The 23,396-nt window shown below is 38.0% G+C and overlaps 5 protein-coding genes across 6 annotated transcripts in view; 2 read left to right on the forward strand and 3 right to left on the reverse strand.

Annotated features, from left to right (window-relative positions):
* Positions 1 to 1,966: 1,966 nt before the first annotated feature.
* Positions 1,967 to 5,970, reverse strand: LOC100185472 (ankyrin repeat domain-containing protein 45-like). 2 transcript variants are annotated; one of them, XM_002131472.4, is made up of 6 exons: positions 5,788 to 5,970; positions 5,225 to 5,394; positions 4,658 to 4,825; positions 3,786 to 3,883; positions 3,291 to 3,429; positions 1,967 to 2,527 (listed from the first exon to the last, which is right to left on the reverse strand). In XM_002131472.4, exons 1-6 carry the CDS (start codon positions 5,898 to 5,900, stop codon positions 2,499 to 2,501), a joined length of 717 nt encoding a protein of 238 aa, XP_002131508.1. In that variant the 5' UTR covers positions 5,901 to 5,970; the 3' UTR covers positions 1,967 to 2,498. The 2 variants fall into 2 exon arrangements, with proteins under 2 accessions (XP_002131508.1, XP_018669103.1); XM_018813558.2 differs by lacking the exon at positions 1,967 to 2,527 and adding an exon at positions 2,546 to 2,931.
* Positions 5,971 to 6,623: 653 nt separating this feature from the next.
* LOC100185524 (zinc metalloproteinase nas-6-like) lies at positions 6,624 to 10,065 on the forward strand. The gene is made up of 9 exons (XM_002131504.2): positions 6,624 to 6,783; positions 6,942 to 7,091; positions 7,157 to 7,270; positions 7,683 to 7,802; positions 8,051 to 8,217; positions 8,518 to 8,653; positions 8,953 to 9,113; positions 9,389 to 9,593; positions 9,808 to 10,065. The coding sequence occupies exons 1-9, from the start codon at positions 6,768 to 6,770 to the stop codon at positions 9,918 to 9,920; spliced, it is 1,182 nt and encodes a 393-aa protein (XP_002131540.1). The 5' UTR covers positions 6,624 to 6,767; the 3' UTR covers positions 9,921 to 10,065.
* A 280-nt stretch (positions 10,066 to 10,345) lies between these two features.
* On the forward strand, positions 10,346 to 11,323 carry LOC101242656. Its single transcript, XM_004226423.4, has 3 exons — positions 10,346 to 10,484; positions 10,754 to 10,853; positions 11,013 to 11,323. The coding sequence occupies exons 1-3, from the start codon at positions 10,406 to 10,408 to the stop codon at positions 11,182 to 11,184; spliced, it is 351 nt and encodes a 116-aa protein (XP_004226471.1). The 5' UTR covers positions 10,346 to 10,405; the 3' UTR covers positions 11,185 to 11,323.
* LOC100183107 lies at positions 11,324 to 20,549 on the reverse strand. The gene is made up of 21 exons (XM_002131554.4): positions 20,536 to 20,549; positions 18,561 to 18,618; positions 18,336 to 18,499; positions 18,013 to 18,140; positions 17,436 to 17,568; positions 16,631 to 16,872; positions 16,381 to 16,521; positions 16,052 to 16,171; positions 15,818 to 15,886; positions 15,020 to 15,091; positions 14,545 to 14,616; positions 14,220 to 14,291; positions 14,087 to 14,158; positions 13,894 to 13,965; positions 13,417 to 13,515; positions 13,192 to 13,309; positions 12,906 to 13,106; positions 12,748 to 12,831; positions 12,332 to 12,469; positions 11,962 to 12,099; positions 11,324 to 11,698 (listed from the first exon to the last, which is right to left on the reverse strand). Exons 3-21 carry the CDS (start codon positions 18,496 to 18,498, stop codon positions 11,502 to 11,504), a joined length of 2,331 nt encoding a protein of 776 aa, XP_002131590.1. The 5' UTR covers position 18,499; positions 18,561 to 18,618; positions 20,536 to 20,549; the 3' UTR covers positions 11,324 to 11,501.
* The window catches only part of LOC100180758 (galaxin), a 5,743-nt gene continuing 2,637 nt past the window's right edge, over positions 20,291 to 23,396 (reverse strand). The window contains exons 7-12 of the mRNA XM_002125788.4: positions 22,802 to 22,903; positions 22,360 to 22,486; positions 21,677 to 21,877; positions 21,191 to 21,331; positions 20,737 to 20,874; positions 20,291 to 20,535 (exon numbers count right to left, since the gene is read on the reverse strand). Of these exons, the coding sequence (XP_002125824.2) occupies positions 20,339 to 20,535; positions 20,737 to 20,874; positions 21,191 to 21,331; positions 21,677 to 21,877; positions 22,360 to 22,486; positions 22,802 to 22,903 (906 nt within the window). The 3' untranslated portion in view covers positions 20,291 to 20,338. The remainder of the gene's footprint in view (positions 20,536 to 20,736; positions 20,875 to 21,190; positions 21,332 to 21,676; positions 21,878 to 22,359; positions 22,487 to 22,801; positions 22,904 to 23,396) is intronic.

Raw genomic sequence — 23,396 nt, forward strand, 5'->3', positions numbered from 1 at the left:
CGAATTTCCGTTGGAGTATCTTCACATTTGCGTATGCATGCTGCGGTGCTCTCTTGTTTTGCTTCAAGTTATTGCCGCTAGCTCAACTTTTCACATAGCCATAGTATGGGACAAAACCCGTGGTTTACGAAACTACGCTAATATTAAAGCGACAACCAATTACTTGCACCCCAAAGCGACCCTGACTTGACATTCTATGTCATAGAAACCCTATGTTTACGAGTGAAGATATTATTGAGGTTCCAGCTGAGTCACTCATGGCAGAGAGTTCCCCGAAATGGCAGCTGCCCACATCGACCGCGTGCGATCACAATCACATTCTATGAGGAAAATGTCAACATACGGACATCAGATTCGCGACCTCCGATTTCATTTACAGAGGGATTAGGCCAGATTCTTGCACGTCGTGCCGGGACATTGTGGTTCTTGCGCAATGTTTCTTCAGCGATAATGTGCTGTTTACTTTTCTTTGAACAGTTCAAAGTATCGCGCAATGTTAGACGTGGTATAGTTATTATATTACAGCGACATCTGCTGATCTTTATGGAAAAGAGAAATCGAATGTTTCCAGCTACTGAATAATTGTGTTTACATGTGTGGGCGCTCGATTCAATTGGATTCGTAATGCTGTAATTACGGTCGCTTTGCCCGCCCGTAACGAACCGCAAGATTAAACACTAAATGAAATGGTGTCATTTAAAGATTTCGTCTGAAAGTTGAAAGTGTGATGACGATCACTTTAAGCCTGGCTTAAAAGACAGCGATTACGAAACCATTCATTTAGCAAATGAATTAGACACCAAGTATGTTCAAATTACTAACTCGTTACACTAACTTGCTTAAGGATCTGCCAGGCGATCACAATGTTAATTACCATGTGCACCCAAGGCGTTCATAACATGCATACCACAAGATGTAAACCCGTTACGTGCCAACCCAGAGTTTATTTACAGCCAAGTCCGCCCTAATCCCAAGTTAGCGTCTCTTACACGGCGACAATCCCAAACTGCTGCCTCAAACAGGTGTTCAAGCCCCGAACGATGATGGACGAAATCACAAATATAGGGAATCACGATTTCCTTGTCTCGTTTTGCGTCTGTAAACGACAATTGAAAACCCACAACACCCGCGAGGTGAAAAAATTTTCGAACAGATTTAAACTCTGATACGTCATTTTCTCGTGACTTTATAGCAAGGGGAAATATTCGACTTGAATAGACTAGGGATGGGTAGGGTTTGGAGCCTACAAGCCCACTATAAACATGCTTCAACCCTTTGCGAGGTCGTTTTATGTTTTTTATTACAACAAGGCCGTTAGGTTTACAATCAATTGTGTGGTTTTAATTTACATAGCTCTGGCTTATCTCTTGTTAGGAATTCCAGCTTCCCTTATCTAGTTTACAATCCACTACGTCAGTAATCCTGAGCCGTCACGTCCATTGATTTGTTTGCAAACAAAACCGTTTGTTTAATGTCGTCGCTGCGACACGTTGGAGCGCCAATGACACAGCAGGCAATAGACGCCGAGTCCACTTTCTAACTCACCGTATCGAACGGAGGAATGCACTCGTAGTGCTGTAATGAAAATGTAGCACGTGATAGGACCCGTTCGACCAATGGCCGCCTATAGAATCACTGGCACGACTATCAGACAAAAACGATGTACCCGTTATCGCAATCTAAAACCTGGCAACAAAACCAGGCGAAGACGACTCGCCCAAAATAAATTGAAGAAAATATTACAAGCACCGCGCGCTCATTTAAACGACATTATTTACCGAAAACGATTCATTTAACAAGTTCGACGAAAACCATAATCTGATAGGACTGCCGAGACCGTATACGACAATTTTATCTTACCGATTCCGAACCAACTGCAAGCAAACTTGTTGGTTCTATTTATGCAACATTTCTTTTGCATCGGTATCGTATTCGTTATATCCGAAACGATCTGATAGCCAATTATCAAGATTTCGAAATTATCTTTTATTAAACACTAAACCGTAACGGCACAGTAAATTGTAGTTACAGGTTGGCAAAAATTTCAAACGGCTTGAAAAGTTCTGTTGATCGGTGCAAATGAGTTCATAATAGATATTTTAACCACAGGGAAATTTCCTGAACAATTTGAAACGTACGCCATTTTGTAAAGCTAGAGATATAACTACATACGTAAGCTACAGGAATTGAAACGAAAACCTGGAAAGTAAAGACAGTTCTAAGGACCATGCTGACTCATTAGTATTACGTGGGTTTACGTACTATAAGTACGAGGAAGAAGATTTCTAAGATCGAAAACACAAGTGATAAAAAGAAACACGTTAAGTGGTATTAATAGGTAAAATTAACACTATCAGAATTGGTACAAAAAAATGAAAAATTTAAATCGGAATCACACGTTAAATCTACATAAAAGACAAATGAAAGGATGTTGATGCACAGCGCCAACCAGCGGTAGAACTTTTATCGACTTTGTGTAGTTTTAAGAAATTGGAAGATCACTTCTTCCCGTTCTCCGTAGTCGGTGCTAAATTTGATTAACATGGTTGTTTAATTGCTAAAAAGCTTGCGCGCTAATTTATCTTATCAACTCATGCCGGAAAATTGAGTTTTTATTACGGCTACATGCAGAACGTGGCTACGACGATCACGAACAAAACGAGAGAAGCAGGATTGAACCAGAATGCCTCGGTTGTTCCGGGAAACTCAATAAGAGCTCGGTTGTTTGCGGTGACTTGCCGGAATACTCCAACAGCGTGTGTCATGTACCGAATTTGCGGGCACGGTGAACGTGACCACCATTTTGCGCGCACGTGCCGTTTGTATTGTAGTTTCTTACACAGAATTACTTGATATGAATCTGGGAAATCGCGACGCAATTTCAAGCCCAATAAGCTAATCGAGCTCATGCACGCCGACGGCTTTATTCTCCTAAAATGGACAGACTGTTTGTTTTAAAAACACAACCAGTGACGGAAGACAGTGACTTAGCAAAATGCTTCTGCATAAAATAAAACCCAAAAGTAATGGCAAAGTTTAAACAACCACATGGTTCTAGGGTGTTAGTTTGACAGTATACAAATATACACCAGCCCCGAGTTTCCGAACCTATAATCATAATGACGTACAATCGGAAGTCAATTGTGGTGTACCGATTCAACCCTCTGAAACGAAAGCCTCGATAACGAAAGGTTAACAAAAGTGTGGCTCGAAATGTTCTAACTTCAAAAAGAATGTCCATTAACGTTTTATCAGATAACCGAAAATAGTGCGCTAAGTATTTTTCTTACCAGGAGAAATCGTTTTGTTTAAGATAACGTCGATCTGCTTTTCGAGCTCAGTTTTTTTCGCGATAAAATCGTCAGCCGTCGCATCTGTAGTACTCTCCAACCATTCCTGTTTTTCGCTGCACGAACCAAGAACCGTGGTCTGTCGTTTTAAAACCAAAAATATTTTAATCCTGTCATAACATTTATATCCAGGCATAGCTTACAATCTCACATATTTTTTTATGAATAAAATTCAAATACCAAGCACTACAAAGCCAATTTTCCCCAGAAATACATCAAATTAGCTATAAGTTTCACCAAATAATATGAGATACATATTTTTTGAGCAACTAACTATATCTAATGGATGCATCAGTAAAACCAAAGGTCAAAGAACCTCTAAAAAGGCTATATGTTTATAAGATAAAATCCAACTATTACATAAGCACTGGATTTTCTTGCCACGGTTGATAGTTTTGTATAATGTAATCTGCTAAAATGTAAACAATATCCCACCTTTTCCTCTTTCGTCAGTTTTATACCTTGTAATTTCTCGGGATCCGCAATAAGTTCCCGAGCATGAGATATAAACGCCACCAATGCCAGCTTAGCAGCTAAAGCAGATAATAATAAACCACAATATCTAAATATTGCAACACTCTGGCTTAAAAACACAAGGAAACATATTAAAGAAATTTTTAGTGGAATAAAAATTATAACTCAAAAAACGAATCTCATTTTTACAATATATGAAAAACATAATAAAATAGTGAATGAAACATCTGTATGGTTGGGTATGTTATCTCATTTACTAGAGAGAGGCAGAAATTAACTTTAAATACAGTTGTAGTTAATGCGATTTTTATATAGGTATTAATTTCGTATTTGACCAGTTCACTATACTTTACTTTTCACCATTTTCTACAGAAAAACTTGCGAAAATCTACCTATCTTTCATTTGCGTACAATATGTACTAGTAGGGGATACAGTAACTAGAACAAAGTAACTATCTTTCATTTGCGTACAACATGTACTAGTTTTTTTCTAGCTGTCTTGATGTTGTAACTGCCTTGTTTGGAAACTAAACATCCATGAACTGAATTCTCTGTTTCTTATTTCTTGCTCACTTTCACTTTACTTGCAGGTTTCTCAGGCTTATAGGTTTCTGTTTAGACAAGAACTTATAAATAGGAAATAAGTAGAATTTTAGGCACCAAACCAGGGCTTGCAGGGTAAGCAGGACAATTCTAGAATTTTCAAAACTGAATTAATCGGCAAACATCAGGAACCAATTAGTTAGATTTTATTTAGAGTATAGGGTGTTTAACCACCCCTGCCCACCCTTCATTTTCAATACTTTGGTGGCCATACACACTAATATACTGACCTGCCCAGTTCAAATAGTAGACACAGTGGTTATGGTCGTAACGAAAAGCAATCTCCTTTGCCAATTCACCATGCCTGGTTGTGCAGTCAACTGAAGCTCCGCTTTCTACCAAAGCTTCCAAACATTTGACATGACCCCATGCAGCAGCAAAATGGATGGGACAATAACCTGGTAGAATATTATTTGGATAACAATAATTAGTAGCATAGGCGTAGCATTAGAAGGTGGTTGGGATGACATGGTTGAAACAAGGGTTGCACTAACATATAGAATTTAGAACTCTTGTTACATGATGGCTGTGAGTAAAACAAACATGCGTAAAACAGCTTTTACCCCGCTGTTAGTTGTCTTTACGAACGAACGAAGTAAAAGTATTCAGTATTCAATGTAATAATAAAAAGGTTTAATACATAACTGTATTTAATGCCACCACTGAGTTTGAGCAAACTAAAAAAAAGGTCTAACAAAAAGCAGTATTTTTTTCTACATTGTACCAAAATCCGTACACTGTTTTAAACAAATAAAATTCAGGGTCTAAAGATAAAAAAAAAAATATTTCTGCCACACCTGATCCATTAGCTGCATTGACATCGCATCCCCTTTTAATAATATCTTTAAGTATATCAGCTCTGCCCAACATACAAGCAACTTCTATTGGAGATTTGCCAACTTCACTTCGTTGTTTTAATAATACGGATGCAGACTCATAATACGGGTTTTCAGCATCATCGAAAACCCTGAAAGTAGTTTAAGGTTTAAATTTGTATCACAGCACTTTACTACTTGTGTAGTCTAAGTACCATCATATACATGTTTCCAAACTGTAATAATTGTTTGTTTATTAACTTGATTACAATAACAAACGTCATATTTATTTAGTATTGTAAAGAAACTAAAAATTACAAAAAAATGAGTCATTTATGACACGTTAGGGTAAAAAAGGTTGGCAAAAATCATGGCTGTTCCTGTTTGTTAAAGCCTATAAGAAGTAACTCACCACGACATAACCTTTATGTTGTTAGCAATCACAAACGGTTGTAATATACCAACCAATAGTTTAATTTTAAGCTTTATAACTGACATCGAATACAGGAAAACTGTCCAAACAGAAATTATAAACACAAAACTACTTTGCAAATCTTTCTTTATCTTCGTGTAGCACACAATGCATTATTACATTCCCCCCATCAAACTTTTCGGGAATGCTTTCTCTGGGACTTTCTTCTCCTTCTTCAGCTGGCATTTTGAAAAAAAAAACAAAATAAATTAACACTTTGTTAACGAAACGCAATGGTAAAAATACATCAGCAAGAAAAAGTGAAATGTTTTTTTTTTGTAAATGTTTATCGGGACTTCCCCTACGCGTTCGGTTGCTACGATCCATAAAAATGTAACACAAACTTTTTATTCCCCGATTTCGGTAAGACTAAAAATAAACCCTACTTTGTGGCATTATAGCTGTAAGTGTATATTTTTAACCTAATAGTAGTACAGGCCAAACAAGATAATGTTTTTTATCGGTTTTTATTCACTAAAATTCCTTTATGAGCGTTAAGTGCGACCAGCGTTCATCAGAGTCCGTATATGTTTATATAGTAGGGTGGGGGGAGATGGGACACCTTTAGCACATAATATCCAAATATCCTGATCGTATTTTAAACAATTAACAACGGGCTACGGGAGTCGTGAGCATACGGTTTAATAATTCCTTGAATGTTCTTTATTTACTACCAAATGAAACGAGAAAAAAGTGTCCCATCTTCTCCCATCCTACTGTATACAGACTCTGGTTTATACATTCTAATTGCGACGATTAGGCAGCGTATATTAGTACGGCAGACTACATCACCACACCGTATTTTGTCATTAGACACTGACAAAGCACTAATTGGCCTATTATCTGCTATTAAATAGGTTATACCGACATGCAGTAAATGGATTGCGATCGGATTAAGTACGCACGAATATATACATATCTTCCTACCAGGTTGTTATTTCATAGACCCCGTATCAGATTCAAACGGTAACTTCTGACTACAAGCTGCATATTTGTACCAGTCTATGGTAAAACGAATTTTAGGAAAACCAGCAACAGCACGCTTTCAACGAAATGCTCTTTACGAAAGGTAAATCTGATATTTAACTGGTAAAAAAAGATCTTGGACTTAAAAAAAAGTAAAAAACAGAATTTTTGTTTTAAAGAAAAAAGTAATGATTTTTTTCTCTAGGATTTTTTATCCTAAACTATAAAGTTTCGATATATAACTAGTATTTTTGTTCGCAGAATTGTCGTTTGCAATGGTTTTGTTGGTGCACTTGGTTCAGGCAGTACCTGTTGTAAACTTAGTGAACATGCCGGACACCGAACTGTGTGCTTTAATCAGGAACGGCACAAACGTTGCATTTGCGATGGAAGAGGCAGAAAAATGCAATGGTCAAAACGATGTTTACTTAATCCTTAAAAAAAAATAAAATAAAATAATATGCATTATTTAACAGATACGCAAGACGATTTGGGCGCCGGATGTCCTTCTGTAGAATGCGACAACAGTTTACTTTGCTCTAACGGCTACTTATTAGATGCAGAAGGCTGCGAGACATGCGAGTGCATCGGTAAAATAATTGTGTTTCTATAATTTGTCTTTTTTCGTAGGTGGTAGATTTTGACCGTCAAACTTGTACCAAAATTTATATGTACAATTTTTATCAGCGGAAGAAACGTGAAAATACACTGACTGAATTTAAGGAGCGACACAAAAGGACTGTTTATAAAGAAGGGTGAAGATGGGACACTATTTCATTGTATTTTCTCGTCCCATTTGCTAGTAAACAAAGAACATTCAACGAAATATAAAAAAACAGATCATCACGACTCCAATAGACCGTTGTTGATTATTTTAAACATGATCAAAATAATGAAAAATACATGTTAAGGGTGTCCCGTCTTCACCCACCCTACTATATAACACAGTGACACCGACTGACAAGAATACAACTCCTGATTTAACTCTTATGTAAATTACAGAATGGGCACGAGATATGGAAATGGACATTACCGGAGACTTTGACGACATTGATGTGTGGAAAGATTACACTGATGAGCTCGGAGAATTTGTCATAACATATGAAACATCTGAATACCTAAGTATATGCATCATCACTTTGTTATTTGAATGCCATATGAACCGCACTTTGATTCTACATTTTGTCCCACTATGGGTAAAAATGTATTATCTCACTGGTTCATCTGGTAGAAAAACGCAGTGTATCTATATTTTTCATTTTACAGACTTTAAACTGAAGTAGCAGTACAAACATAGATTAAAGACGTAGAAAGTCATACCAAATCTTAAACCCATCATGCTGTAACCATTTTTCTTACTTTGGAAACAGGTTCAGCCGAGAAGAAAGCAATTACGCAAGCCATTGACGAAATCAACGAGAACACATGCCTTCAATTTTTACCCCGAAAGATCAATGACTCAAAGGAAAATTACATAAGGTTTGAATGGGATGAAGTCTGTTCATCTGCAGTTGGGAAGACTGGTGGAGCACAAGGAGTAAGCGTTACGACATAAAGAAATGCTTTAAAACTATTATAGTTGTAGGGTCGAGTAACATGGGACTTGTTCTCATTCCCTTTTCTCCTCCCCTTTGGTAGTAAACCCAAAAAAATATTTACCAAATTATATAACTGAAGCCCGCGAATCTAAAAGACCGTTGTTAGGCTGCTTGTTTAAAAACACAACCAGGAAATACGAGTTTTAGGAGCTAACGTATCCCATCTTACTCCACAATACTATATATCATTATTGGTACTATACTACTATAAATTAGTATAAGTTACTTTTCTATCGTAGGTTATTCTAAGTGAAGAGTGCTCCACGAAAGGCGGTGTTCTGCACGAGTTGATGCATACACTCGGTTTCCTCCATGAGCACAACCGACCCGATCGAGATCAGTATATTAATATTGAATGGGAGAACATTATACCTGGTACACTATACTTGTTGCAATGTTAATTTTAAAATGATAGTAATTCTTTGTTAGTAATTTGTTAGTAATTCTTCGTCAGGACTGTGGTAAAGTGATTAGTGTACCTGCTTCACAAAAGTTGTCAAATATTAAAAAAAGCTTAAAATAACCACCCACAAAGTTACATATGTGGTGACTCGTAAACTAGCACGAGGTGTATGAAACAGAACACCTGTGATATAAAGACTGTCGATACCTCGCCACACAAGGATAAAACAAGTTACATGAATTCATCCATTTGTTTTTCTGTTTAAAACCAGAAAAACGAAGCATGTTCAACAAGTGGCAGGTTTCAGAAGACGGTGTATTGAATGAGTTCCCGTATGACGTAAGCTCGGTCACGCATCTTGATTCCTTTGCCTTCTCCAACAATGGTGAACCCACCATTACAGGGCTGGATGGCTTTCCACTTCCAACACAAGTAAGTTAATCAACAGCATTCATTGTCACAAGTCTTAATTTGTAATCATTTGATGATCTTTTCTAATGGGAAAAACTATATTATGCATTGCCCCATGGTCGTTTTGTTTTACTGTGGCGATTTACTGTGATTTCACGCGATGAAAAGCTATTTCGTGTTTAGAAATTCTGCTGGCACTTTTAGATCACATTTTAACATCTATATCCATATACAATTTTTGAGATTTTTTCATAAACCGTTTTTAGTCCAGCTATGCTAACCATTATTTTTTGCAGAACACTCATCTGTCTGTGCTAGATATTGACAAAATTAACCACGTGTATGGTTGCCCTGAGTTCATGCCTTTGCCGCCCATGATGCCAGACAAATGTAAAGATGATTTATTTGCTTGTCCCGAATTGGCGAACACTTGCGCATGCTTATTGTCACCCGCATTCATGATGAATCACTGCTGCAGCTCTTGCGAGATGGAGGCGACACGTAAGCCCTGCTGTAAATAATAATATTAACTTTGTGGGTTAATCTTTTAAATTATGTGAAAAAAATTACAAAAATCAACCCGTAGTTTTATACTATGTGGCAACTCGTAAGCGTGCACGAGGTGTATGGAACAGAACGCCCGTTTTATAACGACTGTCATTGCCCCGCGTAAGGATGAATAAGCTAAATTCATTCATGATATCTAACTTTACAGAGATCGTTGACCATTTTCCCTTCTGCAACTTATGGGCAGCAAACTGTGGTAAAAGTAGATATTTCGACAACCTTTGCCGCAAGACGTGTCCGAAGTGTGTTCTGGCTGGGTAGTCTATGTTTTATCGGCGAGTGCCCAAAATCTTATACTGTATAGCATACACTATACGTGATCGCGTGCAAAATATACCAACTATTTAAATTGTAATATTTGGCAAAGTTGCGCAATCTGTACCTTACAAATGTTGAACGAAAAGTACGAGATATTTAGTATTGTGTTGCGTACACACTCAAAGTCAGTAAATATTGGTTCGTGGCTGATTGGTAATTTATTGCACGATTTCTCGTCTGAGTGCAAATGAGAACAATAAGCGAGCGACAAAACAACGTGTTTATCAGAACTGCCCTGCTTTTAATGCGGACTTTGTACTGAATAGTTGCTGATTCAAGAAAACAGAAGCCGCCACTTATTTATATAGAGGACAAAAACCACTTAAGTTATACAGTGCATATGGTTATAGTGGCAGTTGTTTAAAATGATCCGAACTATGTAACTAAAATCGGTTTTCTTTCTAAGCAGTTTGTTAGTTAAAGTCAAGATGAATAAGATTTTAATTTCTGTTGCGGTTTTAGCCGTGTTCTTGGCCTATTGCGAGGCCATGCCCTTGTTTCAAGGTGGTAAGTAAAAACATAGGGCGTGGAAAGAAGGGACACCTTTAGCACATAATATCCAAATATCTTAATCGTGTTTTAAACAGTCGACAACGGACTAGGGAAGTTGTAAGGATACAGTTTTATATTTATTTGCGTTTTCTTTGTTTACTACTAAATGCGACGAGAAAATAGAATGAAAAGTTTTCCCATCTTCTCCACCCTGCTATATATACAGAACCTAAACCTGGCCTGGAAATAGTAATGTAGAAATTACAAAAAGTTTATAATTATAGAGCCAAAGGAAAGAGCGAAACGCGGTGTGTGGGACACAATTACTGGAACATTTCACAATATAGACCCGAGCCAAATACCTGCAAAAGCTGCGCTGTATAAGTGAGGAGATACATTTCCATCTTGAACTAAAATATTCCCAAAACTGTGTTTTGAAACTTGTAAAAATGTTTCCTAAACAGTTTTCTAAATCCTGTGCTAAGATATATTATAAACTATTTGGTTTGCCCCAATTTTAATCAATTTGGTTTGATTTTTTAGGGACCATTTATTGGAGTTTATGCGGCAGCACCATCTGAAGCAAAGCTTTGCTAACCTTGGAAGAGCAGGCATGGAATTAACACGAACATCGGTTGCAAAGTTACACCGATTGCTAAATGGAAATGCGGCGCCTGTAGTAATAGCTGGACCTGTAGGCCCCAATACCCCGTAAAGATCTACAAATTCTGGTTCTTTAAGTACTTGATTTTGTTTCCTGCCTGCTGTTGTAATTTTACTGAAATTTGTAACTAACTATTTTTTAAATAAAAAGAACTGCTTGCCTAATAAATAAAAATAACAACAACACGAAATCACCATGCGCAATATATTGTAGTCCATCTTGTAACAGGTAAACAGTAGTTAAACCTATAGATGTCAGGATTTGACGCCAGGCAAAAAGTTTAATTTGTAAGCATGCGATTGTATTGTTACAAACTATTCCGAAATTTAACCGTAAGCGTGGACAACAAAGCGGGAACCAAGGGAGGTTTAGACGCTACAATATGCCCCTGGGGGTGGATATGGGTAGGCAGCACGCTCATATGGTTGGTCATCACAACACCAGTATACGGTGGAATCGATAAACCCGGCACCGCAGCAAAAGGCATTTGCAGCAGGAACACCAGCCAATTGGTAGACGACATCGTTGCAACAGATTTGTGTCTCAGGGTTCAATGCTACGGCACCTATGTAGAGCAAAGGGATGAGTAATACAGTAGGGTGGGGGAAGATGGGACACCTTTAGCACCTAAACGACACATTTCCCAATCGTGATTTGAAGAACTACCAGCACTTTTAGAGTGGTAAAGGTACAGTTATATATGATTCTGTAATCGTTCGTTGTTAACTACTGAATGGGACGAGAAAAGAGAATAAAAACCCAACCCATACTACCCCATTCTATATAAAAAATACTAAAGCCAAAAAAGGTTTAAAACTGAAGCTGTACCGCAACAAGTTGAAGCAGTTCCGTTCTTTTGCTGTATAGTGCCTTCACAGCAAAGAAGGTCGGCAAGTGGGACGCCCAATATAAATTGTGGAGTTCCTCCGCAGCATAGAGACGTTTTACTGTCCATGGAATTAGCTCCTGTAATGAGAATACAGCATAGATAAAACACGACAACGGGCAACCTAATTTCCTGATCGTTTCTCAAACATTTACCAACGGTCTATGGCAGTCGTGAGCATAGGATATAGTACGGTTTTATAATTCTTTGAATGTTCTTTGTTTTCTACCAAATAAAATGAGAAAATTTAATAAAAGGTGTCTCATAATTTACCCAGCTATATGACACTTATCCGCCAATAAAACAACGTACCGCAGCAAACATAGTCGTCCGATGGTTTAGCGGCAGCCACCCCATCGCAGCACATAGCGGCTCCTGCTTCAATAGAACCGAGTGGGGTAACGACTCCGTCACAGCAAATGTCTGTGCTTGGGTTCATTCCAACAGCGCCTGCCAAACATTAAATTTACCCTTTAGCCACTGGAATCCCTTTTCATATTTACTTGTTCTCACTTTTTTGAATTATGCAAGCAAAGCTATGTATAGCGGTTACAGACTTATAAGTGTGTACGTGTCTAATTTTATTGGTATAATCCTAGGACCAAGATACTAATTTATTTTGTTTATTATTTTTGTACTGCGGTTTTCACTTAATTTGAATTTGCAAGCATATAGCTGTTACGTTAAAAAATAGTACGTATGTAATGATAATGATATTTAAATCTTACCACAACATACAGCATTTTCGCTTGGTTTAGTTGTTGGTGCATTTTCGCAACATAACTGCGAAGAATTGCTGATGGCAACCGGACCTGTGTAAAGACGAAGGCCGGTAAATAATCATGGTTAATTTATTTTTAAATAAGATAAAGCCATCACAGCGTACCGCAACAGAATGCATCATCCGCAGGTTTGTCTGAGACTTCTCCTTCACAGCAAAGCGATTGATCGTTATTCATAACCACGTCATTACAGCAAGACTCGTCCACAGATGTCAAACTTAGCACGGTCCCGCCACAACACAGGTGGGTCATGACGTTCATAACTTGATTTGCGCAGCACCCGGCCACCTCAGCAGGGACATCACCTGTGTAAAAACACAATTTCGATATACCACACTAGTGGTAGGCTATGGCACATAACGGTGTAAAATTAACAAATAGATTTCGTACCCAATGGAACAATTTCTCCCTCGCAACATGCGTTTGTGTCATAATCGTAAGGAATGAGAGTGACATCGTTGGAAAAGTCGCCGCAGCATCTGGTGTGGTGAGAGACGTTTCCGTTTGACTGTAGAGAAAATAAAACTGACTAACTGCGCTAAAAAACATTAAGTTCAGTTTTGACGGTGAGTTTTTGCAAGTTTAAGCAAACTACAGTCAGATTCAGGTACTTACTAAAATAGGGTTTTCAAATACGGTGGCTCCGCAGCAAGTTCTGAGGTAAGAATCATAAATTTCGTCAACGCAGCAAGACGGGTTCCTCATGCCGTTTCCCTTTGATAAAGTTTTAGTTTCACAAAACAAGGATTTTTAATACAAAGTAAATTTTAACTTCTGAATTTACCAAAAATGGCTTCAGTTTTTAAACCAAAACGTTTTAGATGAAAATTGGCTTTTACATATGGGTTATCAAGTTTGTATTGAAACTAGTTTGATAACGGCAGTAAGTTATTTAAAGCTTCATCAATTAAAGTTGTATAGCAGGGTAGGATGGGACGGAACACCTTTTTACAGCAGGCCATGTGAGTCGTTAGAATACAGTTTTATATTTCTTTGAGGTTCATTGTTTACTACCAAACGGGACGAGTAAAACAGAATGAAAAGGTGTCCCATCTTGCCCCACTCTACTTTACATGAAGTGTATACACTTACCCCGACAACTCCCCCACAACAAATATCATCGGCTTGGAAGTAACCGGTATCGTTACAGCACATATCGCCGGCCTGAAACATCAGGTTTTGTCAATTGATTATTTTATAGTAATAAACTACAACTTAATAAATAAATATTTAACAATAAATTCCAATTTGATGAATAAATATATAACAATAAATGACAACTTACATAAATGACATCATAACAGCAAACTTCTCCAACTCCGGAATAAGCGATAACACCGCAGCAGAAATTCCCAGGCTATATTTACAAACAGGTAAATTAATTTACAGCGGTTAACATTTTACAAGCGGTTACTTACCACAACGATATCATTGCAACAGACCAATCCATCGCTTACGAATCCGACATTACCACAGCAAGCGTCTCCCACCTGTTATAAAGTTACAAAAGTAATATAGTAGGGTGGGGTAGATGAGTTACTTTTTTATTCCTTTTTCTCGAACCATTTGGAAGAAAACGAGGAACATTTAGAGAATTATAGAACCATATCCTACCGACTTCCATAGATCGTTGTTAATTGTTTAAAATACGATCAGGATTTTTGAATATTATGTGCTAAAGGTGTCCCATCCCCCCCCCCATAGTACCATACCGTTACAATCTTAAATTTAATGGTCACTTACAGAAATTGAGCCATTGCAACAAACAAAACCATTGCTGTCGAAACCTATATCGCCACAACAAGCGTTTCCGATCTGAAAGAAAAAATATATTTGCTGGGTTTAAGTAAGATTTTCGTAACATCTTACTTTATCTTCGCGTGGCCGAGAAACGACAGTCGTTAAACACGAGTGTTCTGTCTCATACACCTCGAGCTAGCTTTTAAGTTACCAAGTATATGTTACTTTGTTGTTGATTGTTTTTTTTGTGGGAGGAATTTTTCAGGAAGGTTCATGTTTTCATCTCATTTATAGTTCCGCTTTTTTAAACTGACCGAAAAAAATTAACCAAAAATAGTTATAGTTATATAATTAGCAAATATGTGGTATAATGGGCCAACGGAACCTTATCCCGCAGTTCTAGATTCTATGTGTTCAGTTTTATGCGGTTAGCTTGTATTTGCGCAAATAAAGAAATGTATTAACACGAGTTAACTACCTGTACGTTATCACCACAGCAGACATTTCCTTCGCTGACGTAGCCAACATCTCCACAGCACATGTCTCCAACCTGTTTTAAATTCAAACATGCATGTACAGTTTGTATTGGTCGAACCGCCATGAAAAGGTAATTTATTATAACAATTTGCGCTTGTTTGGCTCGATTTGTCAGTGTATTTAGTGATATTTTTGAGGAGTTTTACGCATAATACTGTATTGCTGATTTTGTAACTCTATAAGTGGGTTTATTAAACTAGCATGTTATTATGGGGGGTTGAAGCTATGTGGAAAATAACTAACAGAGGCGACACCATTGCAGCAGACTTCGCGACTGGCGTAACAGTATCTCCACAACATTCATCTCCAGTATATTTATATAGGCGAGTCAGTTACAAGTTTACTATGTTTTTGGGGTCTTTAGCTATTTCTAGTGAATCGTCTGTATACTTGTCGATAAAATTGAGTAATTTTTGCACAGATTTTACAGCTTAACTGTGTTGTATACAGTAGTGGTGCTGAGGGGGGGAAGATGGGACATTCTTTTTATTTTGTTGCCCCTTTGGTAGTACATAAAGAACATCGAAAAAATATTAAAACTGTATCCTAATGGCTCTCAAAGATCGTTGTTAATTGTTTAAACACGATCAGAATATCTGGATATTTTGCACTAAAGGTGTCCCATCTTCCCCTATCCTACTATACAACAAACACTCCGTTGTTTTAGGTGTAAATATAATATACGCGAATTGGCGTATTTTCATGCAAGCTGTATAACATCTATAGGAAAGTCACTTACAGAAACGATGTCATTGCAACAGACTTCGCCATCGTTGACGCCCTCTTCACCACAGCATTCATTGCCTGTCTGTGAACGCATACGTGGATAAAGTCAGTTTAGCATATTCATGGTGTTTTAGAACAAAATTATAGCGTAAAAACTGCAATATACTGGCATCTTGTTGTTTCAAATCATAGCGTTTTACTTGTAATATTATTATAGTATTTATCTATTTGTTTATAATATACTTACTGTAACAGTTGTTCCACAGCAGATGGCCAACGAACTGTTGTACACGACACCACCGCAACAAGCATCACCTTGATCTTTAGGGAATACTTCGTCCTCACAGCAGAAGTAAAGCTCGGGTGACTGTGTAACGAAAAAATGTAAATACTTCACGTTTTACGACTTTGGTTCAGCTACTGATTGAATTGGTAATTTTGTTCGCATGGCGCTGCAACGGCAGTCGTTATAACTCATGTTCTGTTTCATACACCTTGTGTCCGCCTACGAGTCACCATGTTGTATGTTAGTTTGTTGATGATTTTCTTTGCGATCTCGCGGACGATTTAACTTACGCTGTCAGAGACAACACCTCCGCAGCAAAGTTGGCTATCAGGTGAGTACGCTGCCACGGATCCATCTGAAGCGACACAGCATGCGAGGCCTCCAGTGCTGACACTACCAACAGCGTCGGTAATTACGTCTCCACAACAGGCCTGTAAATAGATGTTGATATTGGCATTTTTAAAATGTTGTTAGCTTTTTGTATTGAAAGTGCAACAAAAACAGCGGTGTAAATAAAGAATATGCCGTAGTATATATCACCTGGGTAGCGGACTCGCCAATTTCGTTGCCACAGCAAAACTGAGAGGCGGTGACGTAATTGACCCCATCGCAACACGATTCGTTTACTTTGTTATACGGAGTTTGAACAGTGTGGTCGGCGGAATAGCAGCAATCAGCGTATACCTCCGGAATACCAGATACTACACCATTTTGGCATGGGCATGAAGCGACGCGACGATCATAGGCAACGTCGCCACAGCAAGCCGTATAAGCGGTGTCTCCTATAAAAAAATAATGCTGAGATGCAATTCGGCGCCATGGCTCCGTGGTTTAAGGTGGCTGTACACAGTATCCGGCATGCGAATTCGCTTGCGAACCCGTGTCCAATTCCGCATGCGATAGCAAAATCCGGTCAAAACGGACGAATTCCGGATACTGTGTACAGCCACCTTTAGGCGTCTCTGCATCGTAACCGAAGTGTCGCCGGTTCGATGCTCGACGCTATACACAAACTGGTATGTGTCCTGGAGTAAGATACTTAACGGGCATTGTTACAACACAGCAGTCATTAATGGGTTCTAAAAATTTTAAGCCATATGAAAGCAAAAATCATACACAAAAGTTGAAAAGTATGGTAACTATAGTAAGCAAACAAGGATGAAAATGGTGCGAAAAAATGTTTCCGAGTGCGATGCGGTGACGTGACACTTGTCGCATAAAAGACTTAAATTGGCTTTCCGGGCTGTTGGGGTAATGGGTCCAATCTGGCCTAAATCTCGGGTTTTGACACAGACCTTATAATTAATTATAAGAAAGAACGTGTCGTTATTATATTATACATTACCTGCGAAAGAAACCACTCCATTACAGCACATCTCAGTAAAAATATTAATCACGGTTTCGTCATTCGGGTTGCAGCACGCCAAGTCACTATTTGTGTTGTTAAAAACTGCTAAACCGCAGCAGAGGTCACCACCCTAGAATTATAAGCAAATAAATTATAAAATAATAAAAATAACTTTATTTCGCTTTTCGATTACGGTAGCGAATACCCCAAAAAATATTTCTAACAAAAAGACAGGATATATAGTAGGTTGGGGGAGGATGGGACACATTTAGTAGATATCCAAATATTCTGATCGAGTTTTAAACAACTAACGGTCTATGGGAGTCGTGAGGATACGGTTTTATAATTATATGATTTTTTTTAATTACTACTAAATGTGACAAGAAAATAGAATAAAAATGTGTCCCATATTTCCCCTCCTTTACAGCGACAAAGCAACAGTTCTCAAAACACGCTTTCAGTTGAAAACATGTTTAAAGTTTTTGAAAGAAAAAAGGCTGTGGTCGCTAGCCTTATCTTATTTTATATTATTCTGCAGTTTACAAATGGGATAAGATTTTCGTTTCTTTTTTACCGTTTTGTCATGCACCACAAATTGGTTGTTGTAGCCACAGCACACTTGTGTTGATGTATTTTGTGGGACTCCTACTACTTTGTTTCCACAGCAAACCATGTTCAGGTCTCTATTGTAGACTGTTCCACCTGTGATAAAATTTTAAGACAGATAAAATCTAAAAAATCAATACAGAAAAAATATTTCAGATTTAGAGTATTAGGTATATCCCCAAAATTGTGCAAATGGCCAATTCTTTGGGCTTAGTCTTGGCGCCATGGGATGTCTCAGTACAGTTCATCGTTTTAATAAAAGAATCAGTTATTAAAAAAAATGATTCTTACCACAGCAGTATTGTATGCAGTGATCATATTCAACGTTGGTACTTTCGCCGGTATCTGGGTCGAAGCTTTTGCAATACTGGATGGATCTCTTGCAGCGGTCTTGTGCTGCGACCTGGATGGTTGCTACCGCAGCAAAGACCAACAAAATGGCAGAAAATTGCATTCTGTAAAAGAGGGGATAATAAGACAACCGTATAAATAGTTTATGTATACGTGTATTTATACCTTGTTGGTTGTGACAGAATGTGACGGAGTAAGTCGAAATAATCAACTACGCTTACGCCTGTAATAGAAATGGCTGGTAAATTTCACCTTTGTGAACCTATGGTAGAAATACGAGACCAACTAATTTAACTCTGTCTGCGACTGCTGCGTTACCCCAGAACTTTCTGATAACGATTGGATTTGGGCGCGTTTATAACAAGGCTGGGAAGAAGTTTCGTGTGAAGGCGAGGTGATTATCCTGTATACCTTTGGTTTTCCTAATTTGCCCTGGAGCCTCCGCCGCAAGTCCAACTTATATTTCGCAGAAAAACTAAACCATGCATTGGATGTCGTATCGGTGTCTGTTGCTGTTCGAAAACAATATGTGTTGTTTCGAAATCAGGCGATCACGTGACTACAAAAACTATCACACGCTATAATTTTGTTTGTATATTGCGCGTATTTTTTGACATTTTTTATGCAATACATATAATAAGGTGGGAGAAGATGGGACACTTTTTCAAAATAGTTTTTATCCCAATTGGTAGTAAATAATGGACATTCAAAGAATTATAAAACCGTATCCTCACGACCTCCATAGACCGTTGTTGATTGTTTAAAACACGATTGGAATATTTGGATATTATTTACTAAAGGTGTCCCATGTTTTTCCACTATACTAAACCATTAAAACTAAAGGCATTTCTACATAACACCGAAAGTTGATTTTGGAACCGGAATAACAGTAATCGCTTCTTCGTGCAAAACGCGTGATTTAGTGTTTAAGCAAAACTGATGTTCAAATTACACTAAACTGATATTTGAGGATTAACAGCAATGAGTCATAAAACCGGTTAATCCACTTCTATTGCTGAGCTCAACTAAGCTTGTCCTTATACGGCGTCTATGAGCTGTCGGGCTTATTACACGCAGTCGAGTCCTTTGGTTATTCACCACAAATTAAGCCGAAGAGTCCCGGCAATCGTTGTCGAACCAGGTTAATTGCTAAACAGGTTATACATCAATTTAAGGGATCATATGTAAGGCTCCATAATTAACCGAAGCTTTATAATTGTTTATTACATTTGTGGACAGCTTGCACAAAAATGGCATTCAAGGAAACTCTGTACCATGTACGTCACGTTATCGCCTTTGGCGTGCGCTGAAGCAAACAAATTTTAAATCAAGTGAAAACCGTTTATTACTTCTCGGCTGCGGTATCTTCTTTAAATGTCACAAGTGTGCAAACAGCGAGTTACACGGGTCGAGATCGGGTTATCGAAGTTGTCAGTCCGACAAACAACTTTTTTTGCATTCAATCCACCTATAACTAGTTTTGTAAATGTTTAATTTTCCAAAGGCATTAATTAATTTCGAATTTACATTCAAAATATATAATATAGAAGCTGTTTTGGACGTTATAACTCTTGTAAAACAAAACTCGTGTCGGATTTAACTTTTATATCTCTTACATCATTTTCTTTACACACGTCAGAATAATCGCATCTAGATCTGTTATCCTCCATACCCGCTTTAAAGTCGAGCTTTTTCTCAAATTGATTTTTCACCACAACTCAGAATTTTCGCCAATGGCAGCGCAGACACGTGTTCAGCATTTATTATTTGGAATGTTGACTAGCCGGAAGGCAATGGCTTAACACTGGTGCTGTCTGCACGTTCATAACCGCATGCCACGCACTTGTATATTATGGCCTCGCTGTCTGTTTATTAGACTAAAAAAAATCTGTGTACATATGGCTACACGAATTTTAATTGCTTTGATATTTGAAACGTGCTGATTATATGTTGCAGGTTCGACCGGAGACGTTCACACCAGGTCGTCCTTTCTGGTATTGCCGACCTTCACAGCACCAGTACAGGCTTGCATCAATGCAACCGTCGCCGCAACAAATTGCTTCTGCAGGTTCAATTCCATTCAACGACCTCGGTTGATCACTGCAGCAAATTTCCAATGTCGGGTCCATTGCAGTTACACCTTATTAAAATAGATCAAAAATCAAATATATTTTATCATTGTATTTATCGAAAAAAGGTGTTAAATAAAAAGTCTCTATAGAAAAATATCATATAAAATTACTGGGTATATATAATACTGAGATGCGATATTGTTAGCATATAAGTTCTATATTTTATGTCCCATCCTACCCCACCCCACTATACACAATAATGTACGCACCACAACAGATAAAGTCGGTTCCATTGAACGTCTGTAGCTCCCCGTTGCAGCAAAGAGCTTGCTCAATAGCGACATCATTCACGGATTGGGGTATTTCCCCACAGCAAACTTGTGACGTCGAATCCATGGCAATATCACCTGTTAAATGTGTTCGTTGTAAAATTTATTGTTTAGGAATAATCAATGAAAGTTGCTACCATTGTGGGCGTATGTGACCTTGGGAAAAACACTAAACGACAATTGCTCCAACCCAGGAGTTACTAATGGGTTGTTTAAGTTGTCGGTCATATAGAAAACAATCACCTACAAAGTTAGATAGCTGGTAACTCGTAAGCGTGCACGAGGTATATGAAACGGAACACCTGTGCTATTACGACTGTCGTTGTCCCACAATATGGGGATAAAGTATGTTACATTTAATTCCCAATTCAGTTCAACAAGTTGTATTGTTTACCACAGCATATGTAAGTTTCAGTCGGCTTCGGTTGAACCACGCCGTTGCAACAAATAGTCTGGTTGGGAAGATTTCCACCCAAAGAAGCTGGGACTCCATTATTGCAGCAGATCTCATTACTTGGGTCGATACCAATTGTTCCTGTGAAAATAAATGAAGACTTAGTGTTTGGAAACTTTTGCTATAGTTAGCACCTTTCTAAACAAGGGGTAATGAGTTCAAGACTCGTCCTTGCTACCATTGTGGGCGTATGTGTCCCTGGGTAAAACACTTAACGGTAATTTTCAGCGGTTACTAATATATTGTCCAGTTTTTCAGCCGTACACAAAAAGAAGGAAAAAATTCCAAAAAAATAATTACCTACTAAGTAAAATACGTGGTAGCTCGTATAAGCTGTCACGGGGTGTATGAAGCAGAACACCCGTGTTATGACGAGTATCGTTTTCTGACCAAGTTAGGTTTAATAAATTCCATTAATTTATTTACCGCAACACACTGCATCTATTGCTGGTTTGTCTGAAACTATACCAGAACAACATATAGCGTTCGATGGGTCTATCACTTGTCCACTACAGCATGCTTCAGATGCAGAGGAAATGTCAACAGGAACACCCCCGCAGCACATTTGTGTTTCTGGATTCATTAGTTGTGTACCGCAGCATTCAGCGGTGTTAGCAGTCAGGACACCTGAGAAAAAATATCAATTGATGCTTTGGATGTAATGTTTCCACATATGCTGGACTAATGTAGTATGCAATACCATTAACCGCATTTCATTATTAGCTGTTTGACGGGGATATATTTGGATTCACGGGTCAGTATAGCATTGTAATATATAGTAGGGTAGGGGAAAACGGGACACCTTGAGCACACAATATACAAATATCCTGATCGTGTTTTAAAATAATTAACAACGGTCAATAGAAGTCGTGAGAACATAGTTTTATACTTTTTTGAATGTTCTTCGTTTACTACCAAACGAGACGAGAAAACTGACTGAAAAGGTGAACTCTATACTGCTTTTTTCCCCACGCGTTGATAAAGAAAGTTAAATTCATCCAAAACGTTAAATGTACAACACATGCATTATACACTACGGTGTTTTGTGTGGTAATATGAGTCAGTGTGGGCGTATTTAAACAGCGTGCAATGTAATACATTATCGTTACCAAAATCTACGATAACACCATTACAGCACGTCTGTGTGTTATAATCGTAAGGAACCAACGTCACATCGTCCGACCAATCACCGCAACACCTCGTGTGGTGACTCGTTTCAAAATGGGTCTGATTTATCTGCAAGGAAAATGTTATGGTTCCGTATTTTTAATGCATTAGATTTAAAAGGGTGATAATACTGAATTTTGTTATACAAGCTACGCATTACCGTTATGATTAAACGTGTATATGCGATGACTCATTTCAAAATGAGCTGGATCTATTTGTTAATACAACGTCCATATATATATATAATGCTAATAATAAGATTAAATGTCATAATACATAAAACCGTAATTAGAGTTATCCATTATCGCTATGACTAAGCGCTATCTATAATGGCATTGCATGCATATTCTATATCATCATTTATTCGACAAATTTCCTCCATACTTGTATTTGAGGATTTGCATATACGCGACTTCCACAGCAAGTTTCAATGTAAGAATCAAATGCTTGATCCACACAACAGGACGAAATGGTCAGATTTCGCTCCTAAAATGTTAAGTATGCTGATACGTTTATATACTACTGTGGGGTAAGGAAAGGATGCTGCTAGCACATATTGTCATATTTCGTGATCCAGTTTTAATACTTAACGGGGCTTTTTAAAGTGACGAACCGGTTGTATAATTCTGTGAATATTTCTTGTTTACCATCAAATGGGTCAAAAAACAGTGAAAACGTGTATCATCTTACCCCATTCTACTCTAAATAAATATAAATCACTAAAAGAGCAGTTGAATGAATGAATGAATGTAACTTACTTTATCCTCGCGTGGCCGGAAAACGACAGTCGTTATCACACGGGTTTAACACCTCGTGCCAGCTTACGAGTTACCATGTATGTTACTTTGTAGGTGATTATTTTTTGGGGATTTTTTTTATGTATGCCTGATAATTTGGACAACCCATTAGTGACCACTGGGTTGGAGCAATTGTCGTTAAGTGTCTTGCCGAAGGACACATACGCCCACAATGGTAGCAG

Source organism: Ciona intestinalis, chromosome 9 (assembly GCF_000224145.3).
Source record: "Ciona intestinalis chromosome 9, KH, whole genome shotgun sequence".
Taxonomy (NCBI): domain Eukaryota; kingdom Metazoa; phylum Chordata; class Ascidiacea; order Phlebobranchia; family Cionidae; genus Ciona; species Ciona intestinalis.

Excerpts from the sequence above, each read along its gene's own strand:
- LOC101242656 (XM_004226423.4), top strand. The coding sequence starts at position 10,406 with ATGAATAAGATTTTAATTTCTGTTGCGGTTTTAGCCGTGTTCTTGGCC. Across the intron at positions 10,485-10,753 it reads CATGCCCTTGTTTCAAGGTG|AGCCAAAGGAAAGAGCGAAA; the intron begins GTAAGTAAAAAC and ends TTATAATTATAG. Across the intron at positions 10,854-11,012 it reads GCAAAAGCTGCGCTGTATAA|GGACCATTTATTGGAGTTTA; the intron begins GTGAGGAGATAC and ends TTGATTTTTTAG.
- LOC100185472 (XM_002131472.4), bottom strand. The coding sequence starts at position 5,900 with ATGCCAGCTGAAGAAGGAGAAGAAAGTCCCAGAGAAAGCATTCCCGAA. Across the intron at positions 5,395-5,787 it reads GATAAAGAAAGATTTGCAAA|GGTTTTCGATGATGCTGAAA; the intron begins GTAGTTTTGTGT and ends AACTACTTTCAG. Across the intron at positions 3,884-4,657 it reads CTACTATTTGAACTGGGCAG|CTGCTAAGCTGGCATTGGTG; the intron begins GTCAGTATATTA and ends TATCTGCTTTAG.
- LOC100185524 (XM_002131504.2), top strand. Across the intron at positions 7,271-7,682 it reads CGAGACATGCGAGTGCATCG|AATGGGCACGAGATATGGAA; the intron begins GTAAAATAATTG and ends TGTAAATTACAG. Across the intron at positions 9,114-9,388 it reads GCTTTCCACTTCCAACACAA|AACACTCATCTGTCTGTGCT; the intron begins GTAAGTTAATCA and ends TATTTTTTGCAG.
- LOC100183107 (XM_002131554.4), bottom strand. The coding sequence starts at position 18,498 with ATGCAATTTTCTGCCATTTTGTTGGTCTTTGCTGCGGTAGCAACCATC. Across the intron at positions 13,516-13,893 it reads GTTGTGGGGGAGTTGTCGGG|GGAAACGGCATGAGGAACCC; the intron begins GTAAGTGTATAC and ends ACTTTATCAAAG. Across the intron at positions 13,107-13,191 it reads GGGAGAAATTGTTCCATTGG|GTGATGTCCCTGCTGAGGTG; the intron begins GTACGAAATCTA and ends GTTTTTACACAG.